This window comes from Erinaceus europaeus, chromosome 9 (genome assembly GCF_950295315.1).
Source record: "Erinaceus europaeus chromosome 9, mEriEur2.1, whole genome shotgun sequence".
Classification (NCBI taxonomy): Eukaryota; Metazoa; Chordata; class Mammalia; order Eulipotyphla; family Erinaceidae; genus Erinaceus; species Erinaceus europaeus.
This window is the reverse complement of record NC_080170.1, coordinates 15,562,267-15,580,338: the sequence shown is the minus strand read 5'-3', so window position 1 is coordinate 15,580,338 and position 18,072 is coordinate 15,562,267. Positions and strand designations below refer to the sequence as shown.

The window sequence follows — 18,072 nt, the reverse complement described above, 5'->3', positions numbered from 1 at the left end:
TCCACCTTTTGCACCCCACAAAGATCCTGGGTTTGTGCTCCCAGAGGGATAAAGAATAGGGAAGCTATCAAGGGAGGGGACTGAATATGGAGCTCTGGGGGTGAGCATTGTGTGGAAATGTACCCTTATCCTGTAGTCTTGTCAATATTTCCATTTTATAAATAAAAATTTTTTATCACATTTATTAAAATATTTTCTGGAAATATTCAGTCACCTATAATCTTAGACATTGGACACCAGAAACAACTGGTCTTGTCAGTATATATGATACAGTTATATGTAAATGGCATTAAAGGTGTTAAAGGACATAAATCATGGTGAGGCCTGGTATGGTACAGTAAATCTTAACCATGGATTTTCAAAGTAAACCAAGTTCCCAAATAACTTGGTTGTAACAGTAGTTACCTATTGCCTTGTTAAACTCAAAGACAGCAAGGAATCTTCTTCATTCCCTAGAAAACCCATGTTTCTCTCGGTCCTAGAACCTTGTGGGCTTTGCTCATTTTCCTTCATGCTTCTCTTGATCCAGACCATTTAATACTGCGTCTGCTGAACTCAACCACTCAGACAGTGTCCAGAGATGCTAGGCATGGGATGTCAGCCCTTCAGCTCTATTACCCTGGTGAGACCTTTCCTACCTCATAGGAATCTTTAGGTCCATTTTGGGTGGCAAACTTCCTAACAAAGCCACAGAACCTAGACATAGACCAGGGCTCATGAGATAGGGCACATGTGCATAAATATCTGCAAATTAGGGGAAAACACAGACCTTAAAGTGAAAGTGCACAATAGTCTACAATGACTCAGTAAGTGGAGTAAGCAAGTAGAAAAACACCAAAACAAACAAACAAACAAACAAAAAACGACACCAAAAAGTACTTAATCAAATATTTTCCACTTAGACCTAGTTACCCTACTCACCTACTTCCTATTTCACTTCCCTTAATCACTCTAGGGCTAACCTTGTCAGATAAAATAAGGTCAAAAGACTGGCACACTCCAGTGATGGCCCCTTTGGTCCCTTAACAGGCCATCCCATCATGTGGGGCCCTAGTCAGGGAATCCTGGGATTCCCACATAGATATGATGGTCTGAGATCTTTTAACAGTTCCCTCGTTCCACTGTCACTGATCATCTCCATCAGGGACAGCATAGTGGACCCTCTTGTAGGCCTCTACAGGACCTTTCCTCAATGTGGAACAACATGGTAGGGATTGCCCCACACTCCAAAGGGAGGCTGGGTCAATATACTCTTCGAGTCAAGGAAGATGGATCCCAAATGAGTGCCTCCTGGAATGTGAGCTCAGGCCTATAGGGATGCAGAGGTTGCACAGGCTCCTGCGCTGACTATGAATAGACATGGGCCCCAGGTCAGTTTGAAGGAGATTAGTTAATGGTACTTATATACTTTCCCCATATTTGGGAGATACTCTCTATCTTGATCCAGCCTTCTAGTCCTATTTCCAACTCTGACACCATCTCCCCAGACAATTCCTTTAGCTCCACTTGTATGTTAGCTGTCAGGCTCAGGCAAAATTCAATAAAGCCATGGAATATACCTAAAATAGACCTACTAGATTTTTCCAAAATGGAGACCCCAAATCTCATCTGCTATAGTCTCACCTTTACATTCCTGATTATTAAACAATTTGTTCTGCTTTGTTCAGTGACAAAGGTACAAATGCCACCATGACACCAACCTGACTTCTCTGGGCAGACAACCTCACTAGTATGTCTTGGAACCCCACCTCTCCATAGCCCTGTAACACCTCTCCAGAGCCCTGCCCCACTATGGAATGATCAGAGACAGGCTGGGATTAAGGACTGACCTGCCAACACCCATGTCCAGTGGAGAAGCAATTATAGAAGCCAAACCTTCCACCTTCTGCACCCCATAATAATCCTGGGTCCATCTCTCTCTCTCCCTCTTTCTCACATATGAATCTGCTTCTGTCTTATATGAAACTAACAAAAACATTTTTCATATACATAAATGATAAAGTCTCACCCAAAATGCATCAATTGAGTTGCATTTCACTTAAGCAATGAAAATAAAATACATAGAATTCAAATGGAATTCACAAAAGCAAATGTGTAAATTGCACAACTCTGCCTGAGTACATTCACCTGACTAACTAACTTCATCTTTAATCTGAACCATCACCCAAAGGTAGCTTAAGATTCATTAAGACAAGTGGGAAGCTCTGAGTTAAAGTGAACATCTCCCTTCTGATTCCTGCCTCATCCCTCCCACCACCCATCAGTCTTCAGTCCTTGCTGAGAGTGAAACTGAGAAGCAGACATTCAGCTGAGTCCTCAGGAAGGAGACCTTGTGTGAGAGAGGTGAGACCACAAGGAATGGGGTGATACAGGAATATAGGATATAGGAATGGGGTGTCCTCAGCTCACCCCCCTCAAAGCCAGTGCCTGTCATGTCACCTGTAGCAGCAGAAGAGCCCCAGCTGGGGGACTGCTAGGAAGGTGGGGGCCTACTGTCACCTCACTGCCTAACAATAAGGGAGGAGCACCTGGGTCCAAACTCATCTCTCGGTAGGATCATCTTTCCTGGGTCAACTTGTGTGATCTCAGTACTTGTGAACAAGTCACAAGTCTTCCAATAATGAATACAACACCAGGGAAACTGGCCTCATCTGTGTCTTGATTCAAGATACTCTCTGTGGTGTCGTGGAACTGGTGGTATATATGGTTAGTTGTATACACATGTGTGTGAAAATAAACTTTTAAAATCTTATAATAAGAGGCTGGGTGGGATGCACCTGGTTGAGCACACACTTCACAGTGCACAAGGACCTAGGCTTAAGCCCTGGCCCCCATACAGGAAGGAAGCTTCATGAGTGTTGAAGCATTGCTGCAGGTGTCTCTCTTTCCCCACTTCCCTTCCTTTCCCTTTCAACTTCTGTCTCTATATAAAAGAAAGAATATGTTCTAAAAATTAATTGTATAACATTGTAAACCAGTGAAATCAATAAAAAGTAGGCAGTCAGTGACAACCTGTGGCAGCCTCCTTGACAGCTCTCTGGTCATAAGAGTATAACTACTATATAAAGGCCATAACTACTGTATGTGGGTGAGGACTTAGGGGAATAGCATCTGCTCAGGTGAAGGGGACTTTCCTTCCAGGGGATTTACACTGATCCAGGTGTCTAGGTTTCTGGGGAGGAGAAATCAAGACCCCTCAGTGAGATACCTGTTTGTCCAGGTGCACTGATGGAGGGCAGCATGGGCACCTCCAGTCCAGCAGCACTGAAGGCTGGAACATGCAGTGTCTTCCCCGAGAGTCTTATTTAGTGTGGGCTGACAGGCCTCTGTGGCTGCACGTTATTTCAGCTCCAACCCTCAGTCTCCTCTCTTGCTCATTCTCATCATTTATTATTATTTTTTTGGGGATTCCCTCAACAATAAGGATCTCAATCTTTTAAAATAAAACTTATTTTAAGAAAAAAAAAAAGGAAGAACTCTCAGTAGCAGTATGTGCTGCCTAGATAGGAGAAGGCAGAACCATAGAAAAATGGTTATATATATATAACCATTATATATGGTTATATATAAATGGTTATATATATTTATAACCATATATATATATATATATATATATATATATATATATATATATAGCTAGATAGTTATAGAAATGATAATCCTGGAACTTGAAAAAAAATCATGTTAAGTGAAATAAGTCAGAACCAGAAGGATGAATATGGGATGATCTCACTTTCAGGCAGAAGTTGAAAACAAGATCAGGAGAGAAAACACAAGTAGAACCTGAACTGGAGTTGGTGTATTGCACCAAAGTAAAAGGCTCTAGGGTGGGTAGGGGGGAGAACATAGGTCCAAGAAGGATGATAGAGGACCTAGTGGGAACTGTATTGTTATATGGAAAACTGGGAAATGTTATGCATGTACAAACTATTGTATTTACTGTGGAATGTAAAACATTAATTCCCCAGTAAAGAAATAAAAAAATAAAACACAGGGAAAAGAGCAGAAAAAAAAGAAATGATAATCAATCCATATTTGTGGTCTTGGGAGAACTAATGCAGATTCCAGTGAAGGGAATGGGACACAGATGTCTGGTGGTGGGAAAAGTGTGGAATTATAGCCTTATTATCTCATAGTTTTTTACATTAATATTAAAATTTTAAACCAAAATTCATTTTAAAAGACTAAAGATATTAAGGTAAAGCAAATACTGTGCCATGTGATATCTGCGCATTGAAATCAAGATGAAGAAAGTGAGCATGCATTTCTTAGAAAGAAGAGTTGCAAAAAATGGTAGTGCTTCCACCAGAAAGATTTAATGTCTACAGCATGTTTCTTTTTAAAATTTTATTAAAATGTAAATGACTGTGATATGCTATATTTTGACTTTTGCCCTCATTTTATAGGTTGACAGTGCAGATCACCTGATCATAGAAGAAACAGAAGATGATGAGGAGGAGGAGGAGGGACCAAGATGGCCCTGAGGGAATACCAGGAACAAGAGCAGAGCACCCCTCTTCCAGAAGAGGAGGTCAACCCAGTGATGGAAACACTCATGCTGAGACACAGGGCAGAGTTGGCCAAGGTGCTGCCTTGGTGTCTCAGGGGATATCCTGAATAATTTTGGTTTGATACTTTAATATTGATTTCATACTGATATACAGAACTATGAGATAAAAGGGATAGGGTTCTACACCTTTCCCACCACCAGTATTTTCATCTGGATGGTGATTTTTTTTCCATACCCACCTGAACTCTGCTCTCATGTTTCTGCACATGAGTCCACAAAATAGTTTGGATTTGTTTTCAGTGTTCTTGTCAGAGAACTTCTGAAATGTCAAATTTCTGTAACTTTCTGTCAAATTTCTGTAACTTTCTGTCAAATTTATGTAACTTTTTAAGATTCCTGGATTAACTTCCTACTTGTTTTGTCAACTGTTCACTGTTATTCCCCAATGTGCTTGTTGCATGAGTTACAGCATCTTAAGAGTCAGAGGAGCCCACAACTTCACACAAGGGATGATAGTGTGGTAACATGTTTGTTCACTTATTCAACAGGTATCAGGTGATATAGGCTTAATAAGAAAGAGGGAGATTGAGAGAGGGAGAGAGACACCTCCAACACTGCTTCACCACTAGTGAAGCTTCCCTGCTGCTGGTGCAGATAGGGGCCTTGAACCTGGATCTTTGCAGGAGGTAAAGTGTTTGCTCAACTGGGCACACTACCCCCCATCCCCAGGATATATTCTTTAACAACCGTAAGCAGCAGCTTTGAAAAGCTCTTCCTGTCTGCCAGATGCACTGAGCTGAGCTCTCAGAATCTGTCCCATCATCAGAAGCTCTCAGATGTTCCTGTGGAATCTGACTATTGTTTTACTATGTCATAGACAAACCCAATCAGACAAGAGACACATCTGTTACACTCAAGATTGCACAGCCATGACACAGTGAGGTTCAGTTTATATCATATAAAATCCTAGCCACTCAGGTCTCCTGCCAGCTGGCATTTCTGAGATGATCTGCGTGTTGTTACTCATATAACTCATATCTTCTCCTTTCAGGTTGTAGCCAGAATCAAAACAGAGAATGCAGAGACAGCTCTTAAGCCATCACTTTCTCCACAGATTTCTTCTCTCTAGAAGCACAGACCTCTGATGAATTCATGGACTTGAAATAGTAAGAAGCGGGTACTCCCATACACCACCAATTAGAAACATGCTTGTCTTGCAGTTTTCAGAATCTGACATCCAGGAGTCCTCTCTTGGGGAGGGTGGAGGGTGAGAAGTGAGAATACTGGTTTTCCAGAAACGCCAGAATATTCCTCTGAATCTGTTGAAATGATGCTGTCATTGCACCTGCCGTTGCTGCAGGGTTGATGGTGAGCTGGTGAGCTCCAGTGGAAGATTTCTGTCAGTGTTAGCAAAACTTCCTGTCCTCGGCTTGTGGACCTCGACTGGTTGAGAGCTCCCTTTTGTTCTTGGCCCATTTGCCATGTCCCCGACATGTTTGGGATGTTCTATCCCTGGACAGCAGTGAGTCTTCCTGGTGCCTTGTGCTGTTTATACGGCCAGAGCTCCAGGTGCTCCTGGGGGCTTCCTCTCAGCTTCCATCTGTTCTGCTCCCAGTGAACTCTTTCTGGAAGCATTGCCTGTAGAGTGTTTGTTCTCTGCCAGGTAGTGCTCCATGAAAGACACAGTGCTCACTGACACTCAGTCTGTGACTGGTCTCCATTGCTCTCCACTCAGGGCCCAGCCACACTCAGAGAGCTTATTGGAGCTGCTCAGAGGACTGGTGTCTCTGCTCCCAGTGAGGAAGGGGTCCTGCCATGGGGGTGAGATGCTGTCTGCTCTAGATTGTTTGCAGCCCAGATCTTCCTTGGATGGAGACTCCACACCAGAGAGGCTCTCAGCTTCCCACAGGGCTGTCCACTGGAGCATCCTGGGGAGCCTCCCTGCCTTCTGCTTCATGTATTTTGCACAGAAGGGACGAGAAATGCTTTTTGTGAATTTAAGTCAGTACCCATAGTGGGGAGTATTTAAGTTTGTGTGGATGGAATGCTATCTGTCATAAGTCTAGTTTTAAAGATGCTTTGTATATCCTCACAGCCAAAACATCCCCTGAGCTGTCTCTGCTTTCCTGGCAACTCAAGGCATATCCACAGACTCCATTTAAAGAAGTGACTCTGGCCTTCCATCCAGAGCTTCTTACAGAGTATGAGGGTCAGATATTTGCAAAACCCTCCCATGTGGAGGCTCAGAAGGCTGTTTGATCAAGAATAGCCCATCTAACAGGTGGCTTGTAATTAATCTAATGTTTAAATAAAGAACAATATTGCATATAACTCTGCATGTACATTATTTGTTGAAAGAGTAACTGAGACCATCCACTAAACTATTTTCTGGAGATCAGAGAACATGCATGAACTTCTGGAAAGATAGAATTTTAAACTCGCTGATTGTCTCTGCAGCAAGTGTCGTGGTACCACGTCGGGTTTTGACCTCAGAGCATTTGAATCTGAATTCTGGTTCTTGCACAGATTAGCTCTGGGGCAATGGAAACTCACCCCCATGCCTTTGGCCTAGTTTTTAAGACTAGTCATCTATCCAACCTTGGTTTAATGAGTAAATATATACATATATATATATATATATATATATATATATATATATATATATATACAGTGCCAAATAAAATGCCTTTAACTGTCATGAGACGTGATGGTGACTCCTTTCCAGCATTCAGAATTGACTGTTCATACTGTGAACTGAAAGCATCCATATTCACTATGTTGCCCTTCTTTCCTCCTCTAGAGTCTTCATTTTTTAAAAATTATTAATAAACCCCATTTGTGATCTGTGTCACCTTTCAATTCTTAACTATTTTGATTCTGAAAATAGCTAATAGTAGCAGGAGCAGATCCCTTCTAAGGACCTCAAGTGCCACCCATGATTTGCTAGAATTAGGTGAAAAAGAAGAGCAGACATTCTATTCTGGACCTTTCCTGTTCCAGGACAGGTTGGGTTTGCTGATCATTCTCCAAATTCTGTCAAGCACATGAACCAGATGGGTGAGACATTATTCCAGTACATTAACAATTAGAAAATACGATGACTGGGGCTGGCTAGATGCTCACCTGGCTAGTGTGCCTGCTCTGCCGTGCACATGAACCAGCTTCCAGCCTGCGCCCTGCGCCGAGGTTTCAGTACTGCAGTGTTTTTCTCTTTCTCTGTGTCTCTATCTGAAAAAAATTGACCTGGACTGCTAGAGCCTTGGTGAAGACAGGGAAAAAAATAATAAGTGTGTACCTCTTCTATATTAAAGAGATCTTTTGAGCCTAAGAGGTACGTATTGCACTTGAGAATGGAGAAGAATGAAGCAGATGATGGATGGTGATGTTGACCTTGAGACAGAGCAAGGTGGTGGGTTCTGTGTGGAAGCTTTTTTTTTTTTTTGGGGGTTCAGTGTCAGTGACAGTATATAGAAACCACTTATCAACCAGATGATGTGATTTGAATGTTACTACTGTCCTTGAGCTGAGTATCAGAAGTAAGTAGGCTTCTGAAACCATGATTGGAAAATGTCAGTCTTAGATTTTGCTGCTCTGTTTTCTTTCCCATCTGCATATTTGCTGTAATAAAAGTAGTGAGACTTGGAGCAGCACCCCCTGGACTTCCCATGCTTTGCCCCCGATGTTTGCATTTCATGTAAAGTCAACAGTATCACTTGATCACAAGACGAATCTTCTCTACGTCTATTTTATAATCCTCAGGAGATGTGTCTGAGTTGTTTACTCTATGAAGACAGTCTTTGCTTACTTATCTACCCCAGTATATTACTAAAATTCATTCTTGAATTAAATGGACTGATAAACACTGGTCTTTGAGTAGATTTCTCTGGAGTTCTGATGTTTAAATTGATGTTGACTCTGAACTTCTGACTCTGTTATCAGAGCTGTAACTGAATGTCTTAAGAGTCAGTTTTTCCAACCCCATTAACACCCAGAGTAATAAGGGGGAAGGAAATAAAGGACACTTGGAAGTAGTAGGTGTGATTTAGAAAGGATTAAAGGGCCAAAGGGGTAAAAAAGATCAGTATATAAGTATAGGTAGACAATTACTGAATACCCAAGTCATACCTGTCAACTTGGGACAACTAATACAGTTTCCAAATGGAGGGGAAGGGGGGTTACAGAACTCTGGTGGTGGCAACAGTGTGGAATTATACCCCTGTTTTTCACTAAAAACGAAAAGAAAAAAGTTATCTGCACTCTATGTTCACGGATGGCAAGTTCTAAAATGCATGTGTTTGTAAGAAAAATATGGGCAAAGCAAAAAACTATGACTTTAATTTCAGTGAATAATTTAATTCCAATAGTTAAATCAGAAGTAAAATTGAATAGGGAGAATGCATTATTGTCCCCCCACAACATTTTATTGGGAACTGAATGGTTTATAGGACAGTTGTTGATTCATGAATATAGTTCATCTCCCCATGATAGGTGTCTGCATGACACTCCCATCACCAACCCAAATGTCTTTCATCTTTATTCATAGACATGAAAAAAATGTCTGAGGTGTGCACTACTGGCAAAATGGTTCACCCAGAGAGTGCATCTGATTTTCCATGGATGTCAGCCAAGTTGAAGCCTGGCCACCACACTGTTGAAGGAAGGTTTGTTGTTGTGTCTTTCCCTCTATTTCTCTTTATTTTATTTAAGAAATTGAGGCTGAAGTGTGGAAGCACAGGTGATGACAGAAAAAAAAAGTTCTGAGCTTTATATATGATATCTCCGAGTGACCACCCTGGTCCACATTCTCCTATATTGGGAACATGTGTAAGCCTGATAGAGCTTAGGGAGAACCACCCCCATCTTTGGATGGAGGTCTGAGAAGATAACCTCTTGGTAAGTCTCTCTCAACCAAGGTGAGCATAAGGGGGGAAACTCAGACTTGGTTCTTTCCTTCTTGACTCTCAGGCCCACAGTAACTCCAGTACTTCCCTCCATTAACCACAGGCCACATGGCCACAGATTCACTTATTCAAAGTCACCTTCTGATCACAGAAGAACACACTTCATCACACACCTCAGACCCCAGACAAGAGAAATTCCAAACTATATGGCCTTTTGATATTCATCTTCTCTCTGTCTCACCCTACGGGTTTAACCCCTATGCTTCTCTCAAATACCTTTGGATAATTAAGTTGCTTGTGTTATGGAGAATAACTGTCTTGTATCTCATCAATTCCTGTCATACCAACCCCCTACCTTAGGGGCATACTGACTGTTAAGAAACCTATAATTTCTGTCATATTTCAACAATAATTAACTTCATTGCTTTTCTATTTAACTCATGTCCACTTTGCTAATAAATGGACTCTAGGATTCTGAGATTCTAGGACTCAGATTCTAGGCATGCTAAGAGTCCCCTGGTGTATTTGACTTCGTGTCACCCCTGTCGTGAGTGAGAAAGAACCAGCCCGTTACCTTTCCCCTGGAGGCCACCCTGCCTGAGGAGAGAGACACCCCAAAACTCCTACATTTTTTAAAGAGGGGAGTAGGTGGAGGGGAGAAAAATAGAGAAAGGGGTAGGGTAAGGGGAGAGGGAGAGAGAGAAAGAGGAGAGAGAGAGAGAGAGAGAAAGAGATAAGGAGAAAAAGAAACAGAGAAAGAAATACACTACACTACTATTCCACCCTTATGAAGAACCCTCCCCTCCACACACACCTTACAAGTGTTTCCATTTGGTAGCCTGGGGACTCAAACACAGGACCTCATGCATGGTAAGGTGTGTGTTCTTCTGTTTAAGTAACCTGCCAACTCATATAAGTTGGTTTTTTTTTTTCCAAATGCATTTCTCAGTTCTCGCTCAATGATGGTGCTAAGGACCAAACCACGAATCTTTGGTATCTCAGGCATAAAAAAATATTTTTGAATAACCATTATGCTATCTCTGCATAAAGGCAGTGCTCCTTTTCCTCTTGTAGAAGGGTAGAGAGTGGTGGAGAATAGCCAACACAAACACTTATCATTTGTGCACAGCTAAAGGTGCTGGTGCTTGTTCTATGATCTTGGGTCTTTCACATGCTTGAAGTAGGTGTAGGGATTTGCACCAGGCCTGTCTCTGGTTTCTTCTCTTGTTTTAGAGAGGGTGGGGGCAGTCTTCTGCTAATAGCAACAGGTTCTTGGGAGGGCGCCAATGCTTAAGTGAGGTGCTAGGTATTCACTATTTTCCTTCTCTCTTTTTTAAATTTCTTTATTGGGGAATTAATGTTTTACATTTTACAGTAAATACATTAGTTTGTACATGCATAATATTTCCCAGTTTTCCATATAACAATACAACCCCCACTAGGTCCTCTGTCATCCTTCATGGACCTGTATTCTCCGACCCACCCACCCCAGAGTCTTTTACTTTGGTGCAATACGCCAATTCCAGTTCAGGTTCTACCTGTGTTTTCTTTTCTGATCTTGTTTTTCAACTTCTGCCTGAGAGTGAGATCATCCCATATTCATCCTTCTGTTTCTGACTTATTCTACTTAACATGAATTTTTCAAGGTCCATCCAAGATCGGCTGGAAACAGTGAAGTCACCATTTTTTATAGCTGAGTAGTATCCCATTGTATATATATATATATATATATATATATATATATATATATATATATATATATGTATATATATATACCACAACTTGCTCAGCCACTCATCTGTTGTTAGACACCTGGGTTGCTTCCAGGTTTTGGCTATTACAAATTGTGCTGCCAAGAACATACATGTACACAGATCTTTTTGGATGGGTGTGTTGGGTTCCTTAGGATATATCCCCAGGAGAGGAATGGCAGGATTATAGGGTAGGTCCATTTCTTGCCTTCTGAGAATTTTCCAGACTGTTCTCCACAGAGACTGGACCAACTGACATTCCCACCAGCAATGCAGGAGGGTTCCTTTGACCCCACAACCTCTCCAGCATTTGCTGCTGTTACCTTTTCTGATGTGTGACATTCTCACAGGATCCATCATCAGCCAGAATTGAGAATTGCTCTGGTCTTTCTCCTGCTTTGTATCTTTCTTTCTGTATTTCTCTGTCATTAAAGTGAATAAATTCTCTAAAAGTAAATTTAAAAAAATAACCAAAACATACATACATTTATTTATTTACATATTTTACCAGAACACTATTCAGCCTTGGTTCTTGGTGGCTTAGGGGACTGAACCTGGGACTTTGGAGCCTCAGGCATAAATAAGAGACTCTCTGCATAGCCATAATGCTCTCTACCCTTTATTTATTATTACATTACTATTGTTATCAGAGCATTGCTTAACTCTGCCATATAGTGGTACAGAGGGTTGGATCTGGGACCTCAGAGCCGCAGGCACGAACGCCTTTTGCAGAATCATTATATTATTTTCCCTACCTGAAAACCAACACATGTAAATGACATCCTTTGGAGCTTTTTGAATGCTCAGCATCACTGTATGTCTGCATGGACCAATGCACTGAGGGGCTTACCCTCCTCCTCTCACGGTCCATCCATTCAGTGTTCAGAGCCACAAGACTTATATGAAGGTCATATACCAAATATCAAATCAGCAACTGAAATGAGTATATGAATTTAAAAAAAAAGGAGTGGTCTCATCGATTTGAAGCTTGAAACCTGTACTCTTAAATCACCATAATCCAACTAATTCAAATAATTCTTGCTATCTTTTAAGATAAATAAATGTACTTATACACACAGATAGATTGAAAGGAAAGGGAAGGAAGAGAATGAGGGAGACACATACCTGCAGCACAGCTTCACCTCTAGTGCAGTTTCCCCCTTGCGGGTGAGGACAGGGGGACTCAAATCCAGGTTCTTGTTCATTGTAACCCAGTGCATGCTTTGGCTGCACCACTACCTAGCCCACAACTTATTCCCAGTCAAATTCTGAAAGGCAAAACCATTGGTTCAGTTAAATCAGTTGGGATTAACAACTGTAATTTTGCCCCATCCCTGGGTGATGAACTACCTTTATTGGATGAGCCATTGGGTGGGGCAGGCTGGACAGTTCTGATTGGGTCTGTCCACCATCCCTATCATAAAGTCCTTATTGAACAGGCTGATTTGTATAAGTAAGGAAATCCATGGATTCAAAGCTAGCTTTATAAAGTCAATACTATTTATCTCTGTTATGTGTTTGATCTTGAAATACAGCTTAATAGTCAAGCCTATCTATCATCCTTCAGCTCAGTCTCATGTACTATTTACCAAAGCATTGTTAATATATTTATTTTTCATCTTTATTTTTGCTGGGTTAGGCTTAATTACGTTAATGACTTTGGACTTACTTTAAAAATACTTTTCAAGTGTACTATTTCCCTTATTACTTTGATTTCCTATTTTTTCCAGTCTTCCTTAAATAGCTTAAACATGTTATCAGTATGTTATTTATGGAATGCAATATTTTCTGATCCTTTTTCATTAGAATATTTCCTTGTGTGCCTCACTCTTTATAGTCCAACTCACACACATGTGGGAAATGTCACAATGTTTATTCTTCTGTCAGTTTCTTTCCTGTTTAAGGAGGCACCCTGAGAGGAGAGTGAGTGAGTGACACAGACTTCAGGCCACTGTGTTCAGCCAGTAGGAACTGAGTTTTAGTCTGATTATTCTTCTAAATCACGCTCTGGAGTTAGTTCAGGCCCGGAGATTTTTTTATGTTTTCTTGTAGGCTTAGCTGAACATCTTATGGATCTTTTGATAAATATTTTTATTTATTTTCTGTCTATTTATTTACTGGGTATAGAATGTCAGAAATCTAGAGGGAAGGGGGATGGTAGAGAGGGAGAAACAGAGAGACACCTGCAGCCCTGCTTCACCATTCATAAAGCTTTCCTGTTGCAGGTGGGGACTGAGGGCTGGAACCTGCCAGGAGCCCAAAACCTTAGCTAAGTCTCTCACATAACCGGTGAACAGACATTCTGATCATTGGAACTGCGATTACCATCTAACTGTTTGGAAAGTTGCTCACCCACCTCCCTCCCCCCACTACCTTAGCAGAACTTCCTCATGGTGTGTGCTTAAAATGCGGCTGTAAAATAAAATTTTCAGAGCTTGATCAGAAACCTGTCTTGCTCTCGTTCTTCGTGTCTCTTGTCCCTGTCATTCCAGGTCCTTGGGTTCCTAGCCCCTGTTCACCACCCCACTGGTCAGGGCATCTGGCGCCCGGACATGGGGCAAAGAAGCCTTCTGGACCTAGGAACTCCGCTGATTGAGGGGGTATGCCTACCCGAATTCACTGAGTCACCACGGCCGAAGGGGTAATGCAAAGACTCGCATAGATCGCCACGTAACTACCTGACCGTGAGTCGCATCTGGAGGAGTGTCACAGCGGCTGAGGTAAGTAAAACCATGGGACATGAATTTAGCAAACAAGATTTATTCATTAAAGGACTCAAGGGGTCACTCAAGACACAAGGAACTAGGGTTAAAAAGAAAGAATTAAAGAAGTGTTTAGACTATATTGGAAATATTTTCCCCTGGTCCCCCCAGGAAGGCACTATAGATGAGAAACATTGGAGGAGAATTGGTGACTGTCTTAATGATTACTATCAGTCTTTTGGTCCTGAATGTGTACCTGTTTCTGCCTTTTGCTACTGGAATTTAATTAATGATATCTTAAAAAAACTATAAAAATCACCCTGATATTAAAAACCTTATTACAGAGGGTGAAAAGGTCCTCCAGCAACTTTCTCGTCCGCCGTCCAGGACAAAGACCCCATCCCCATGCCCTTCTGTGATTATTGATCTTGATCCCCCAGTACCCAGTCAAAATAAAAGCCTCCCAGCACCCGATGAAAGTAAAAGCCCTGTCCCCCTCCCTACAGGTCCCACCTCACCCATTAAAGTTCCCTCCATTGACCCTCCTATTGCTAATTCACATGAGGATAAAACCCAGCATTCGTTCCCCCGCCTCTATCCAGTTTTACAAAAACCCCCCTCTCCTGAAGCACTTCCCGCGGAGGATGAGGCTTTGCTAGAAAAAGAGGCTGTCAAATACCACAATCCTGATTGGTGTCCTCCTCCCTTTAATCCCCCTCCCTACATTCATGCCCCCGCTCTCCAGCCTGACCCTCTCCTTGACAATCCTTCCGTCAGGCGGGCATGCTCAGGAGCCCTTACAGGAATTTCCACCCTCCGCAAGGTCCTTGCTGACCAAAAAGAGCAGCTTCAATTAATGAAAGAAATAGCTGCAGTTACAGAAGAACTTACATTTTTAGCCTCACCAAAAAACCTAAACCCAATCCCTAAAACTAAAACTAAACCATCCAAATCAAAACCGGTTTTGGCTTTCCCTGTTACTCGTAGCCAGGCTCAAACTGGCTAACCCTAACCCCTATGCTCTTCCTTGTCCAGACTGCCTCCCTACACCACCGCCCCTCTGTTTTGTGCTCTGGTCCTTGACTTGGCCAATAATACTGATTAGACCACCAAGGCTAAAACTCAACTAGCACAAAAAACAGCTTCCCTTAGAAAATTAGTAGAAGAAAAATGAGAGCATTTAAAATTAGTTAAAGAACTGTGGGATCTTGATTTGGCATTATCTTAAAACCAGTCAGCCAAAAAGATCCAGGTTTTTCCCTCTGGCTTCACCCAGAGCTCTCATAAAGTGTTAAATCAATTATGAGTGAGATCTTATCTGGCTAGCAAGCTATTTAGAGAAAGAATGAAATCAATCAAACAAGACGTTCTCTTTAACTTAAAAGCTATTAATCAGAGAACCAGTACACACTTTTGATAAAAATTTAATGAATTGTTTCTTTAAAACTGTAAAATGTACCTTAGCCTAGAAAAAGAACTTTCAAAGATTTTTCTCCGCGCATGGTAAACTAAGCCCGCCTGTTCCGTCCGCGCAGCCAATCACGGCACAGAGCTCCTGCTCCACAGATTGGCAAAAACTTCAGTTAATCATTCTTAGCCACAAACACCCCTCCTGGGAGGCTGTGAGTTAAAAATCCAAAAGCCACTTTTCAAAGGGAAAATTTTTTTCACCAAAAATGTCTGTTTTAAGTCTGTCTGCTAACCTTGTTTTCATTAATGTGTGTTAACCCCTAAGTAACTAAAGTTTGTTTTAAGTTTTAAATAATATTTAGTTAAGCTAAATGTGGTTTTAAAGATCCCGACTCATAGAGTTGGCACACCTTTACCAAAGTAAAATATAGGACAGTTTTGTCCTTCTGATAGCTAATATCAGCATCAATTCATTAGTTAAAAGATTTTCTGAGATATCTAGGCATGGTAAAATGCCTCTACAGTCTCTCTCACTCTTGTGAGAATTGTAAATATTACCAGCACCCCAATACCAACTGCCACTGTTTGTTAATTTGTTAATTCCATGCTTGAACTGGCTTTCTAATAACCCAGTCAGTGTAGAGCAGTGGCCTTGCGAAGAAAAAAAGGGTTAAACATGATATTCCTGGCCTGATTAAAAATTTTTATTCAACAGATGTGATTCAACAAAATTATTTAATGTAAAATGGTCATCTAAAGGAAATGTTAACAGTAAAAATTTATTTTAACATTTCAGCTATAAGGTTTATCTTAGCTTTTTAAGTTACCTATCCAAATCAAAGTGAAAGATCAATTAAGTTGTGTACCAACCCTTGTTCATAGCTGCCCTAAGGCTGTGATAGCTTTGTGATAAACAAAGATCCTAACAAACAAAGTTTAACATTTTACTTAAAATTGTTTAAGACTGGCTTGGGTTAGTAAAAGATAACACAATGGTTATGTTAATTATTTACATGCCAGAGGATTTTGCTCTGGTTTTCCTCTTTATATCTTTCTGCTTTTAAAAATTATCTGGTTTGTTTTAAGACGCTGTCAGAGATTTATTCTTGACAAATGGTGTTTTTGGTCTGATAGAAGATTTTTTTTGGCAAATCCTGATTTAACAAAATTATTATTTTGAACATTTAAACTATGAGGTTTTATTTTAGCCTTTTAAGTTGCCATATTAGGGTTCTAAGGAGCAAAATCTATTAAGAGTTTTATATCTACGCTTACTCATGATAGCCTTGTGATGAGTAAAGATCTTAGTAAACTAAAGTTATAATAGTGTGCTTAAACTGTCTAATCAGTTTAAAATAATGCTAAAAAATAATAAACATTTTTTCATGTCAACACATTAGGTATTAACTTTCTATAACATATTGGTATATTTTAATTAAGAGCCTTCTAAAATCATATGAAAGAACTCAAGCCAATTCTAGCCATTAGCTCATCAATTAAGTTGGTACAAGTTCTCTCCTTAAGTAAATAATTATAGGTACATCTGCACATGAAGAACTGACTGATCATATGGTAAGATTTAAAACTAAACATTTAAAATTTTTTATTTATGGGTGTGTGATGACTCCTAAAGTCACTCATATCCTAAAATTTTTCTCATTTTTTTACAAACCTCTTAAAATTGTAATGCTTGACCTGCCATAGTGAGAGCACTTTACTGGCTCCTGTATTGTTTAATTAAGATACTGCTATTCAGACTTTTAAGATTAATCTCCATTGATAAAAGCCAATGCTCTCTGGCAGATTGATGTAATTCACCTACCCATGTAGTAAACAAAAACATTTTTTTTTCTCAGTTGGTATTTTTTCTAAATTTATGTGGGCTACAGCTCAAACAAGAAGAAGCTCAAAAACCTTAGGAGCCATATGCTCTGTTTTGCTTCAGTAGACATCCAACCCATGTATTTTTGTTTCCTTTAGAACATTAAAAGCTCAATTAAAAAAAGGGGAATGCACCCCCCAGTATTCAGTTGGCTAAAGTGTCAATGAAGTAACTATACTAAACCTTTTTTATATTTACAAAAATTCGAATTGTCCATTTATTGTATCTCATTGACAAAGCCACCCACTTTTCCAGTCACAGAGACATATTCCGTTTTTCTCTTTTTCAACAATGTATGTCCATGTTTGTTTTCCTTTTATTATGGTGGATGACATTGCTCTTGCAAAATCCACAGAGTCCCTGTTGGCAAGTCCTTACAACAAAGGATGCCATGGCAGTATATACTCCAGCTAACTGCACCAGCCTATCCAAGTCTTCTCTTTCTGCTGACCTACCACTGCTGACTTCATCTTTGCATGTTTATTGACTGCTCACTTTTCTCAAAATATTCCTCATGTTCAAGGAACCTCACCTTGACTTCTAATGTATATGCACCTCCTCTGTGTTTTGGTACAACACCACCCTATATTTTCATGTCAATTCTTCTCTATCTGGTCCTTGCCTCCTAGTTTTGCTTGTTCCACAGCTGACCCTCTATGAAGAAGAAAAATTTCATCAGTTGGCACTGACCAGACCAGACGTGCTGTGTTTCTTCCCCTGGACATCACATCCACTGACTGCTTCCCTTAGACTTGCTGGTGGCGCGCTAAGACATTTTGATGCCCCTTATGGGACCCCTGATTAGTATTTTGTTAATGATTACCGTGGGACCCTTTATTTTTAATAAGATTATTGGCTTTACAAAACAACAAATTGACTCCTTGGCATCGAAACCCTTACAAATATATTACCACAG

The 18,072-nt window shown here is 40.6% G+C and overlaps 2 protein-coding genes across 2 annotated transcripts in view; one reads left to right on the top strand and one right to left on the bottom strand.

Moving 5' to 3' along the window:
- LOC132540281 (uncharacterized) overlaps positions 1–4,484 on the top strand; it is a 30,543-nt gene extending 26,059 nt beyond the window's left edge. The window contains exon 7 of the mRNA XM_060197070.1: positions 4,407–4,484. Within this exon, the coding sequence (XP_060053053.1) occupies positions 4,407–4,484 (78 nt within the window). The remainder of the gene's footprint in view (positions 1–4,406) is intronic.
- ARF1 (ADP ribosylation factor 1) overlaps positions 1–18,072 on the bottom strand; it is a 442,994-nt gene that overhangs the window by 309,983 nt on the left and 114,939 nt on the right. The gene's annotated exons all lie outside the window — the stretch shown is intronic.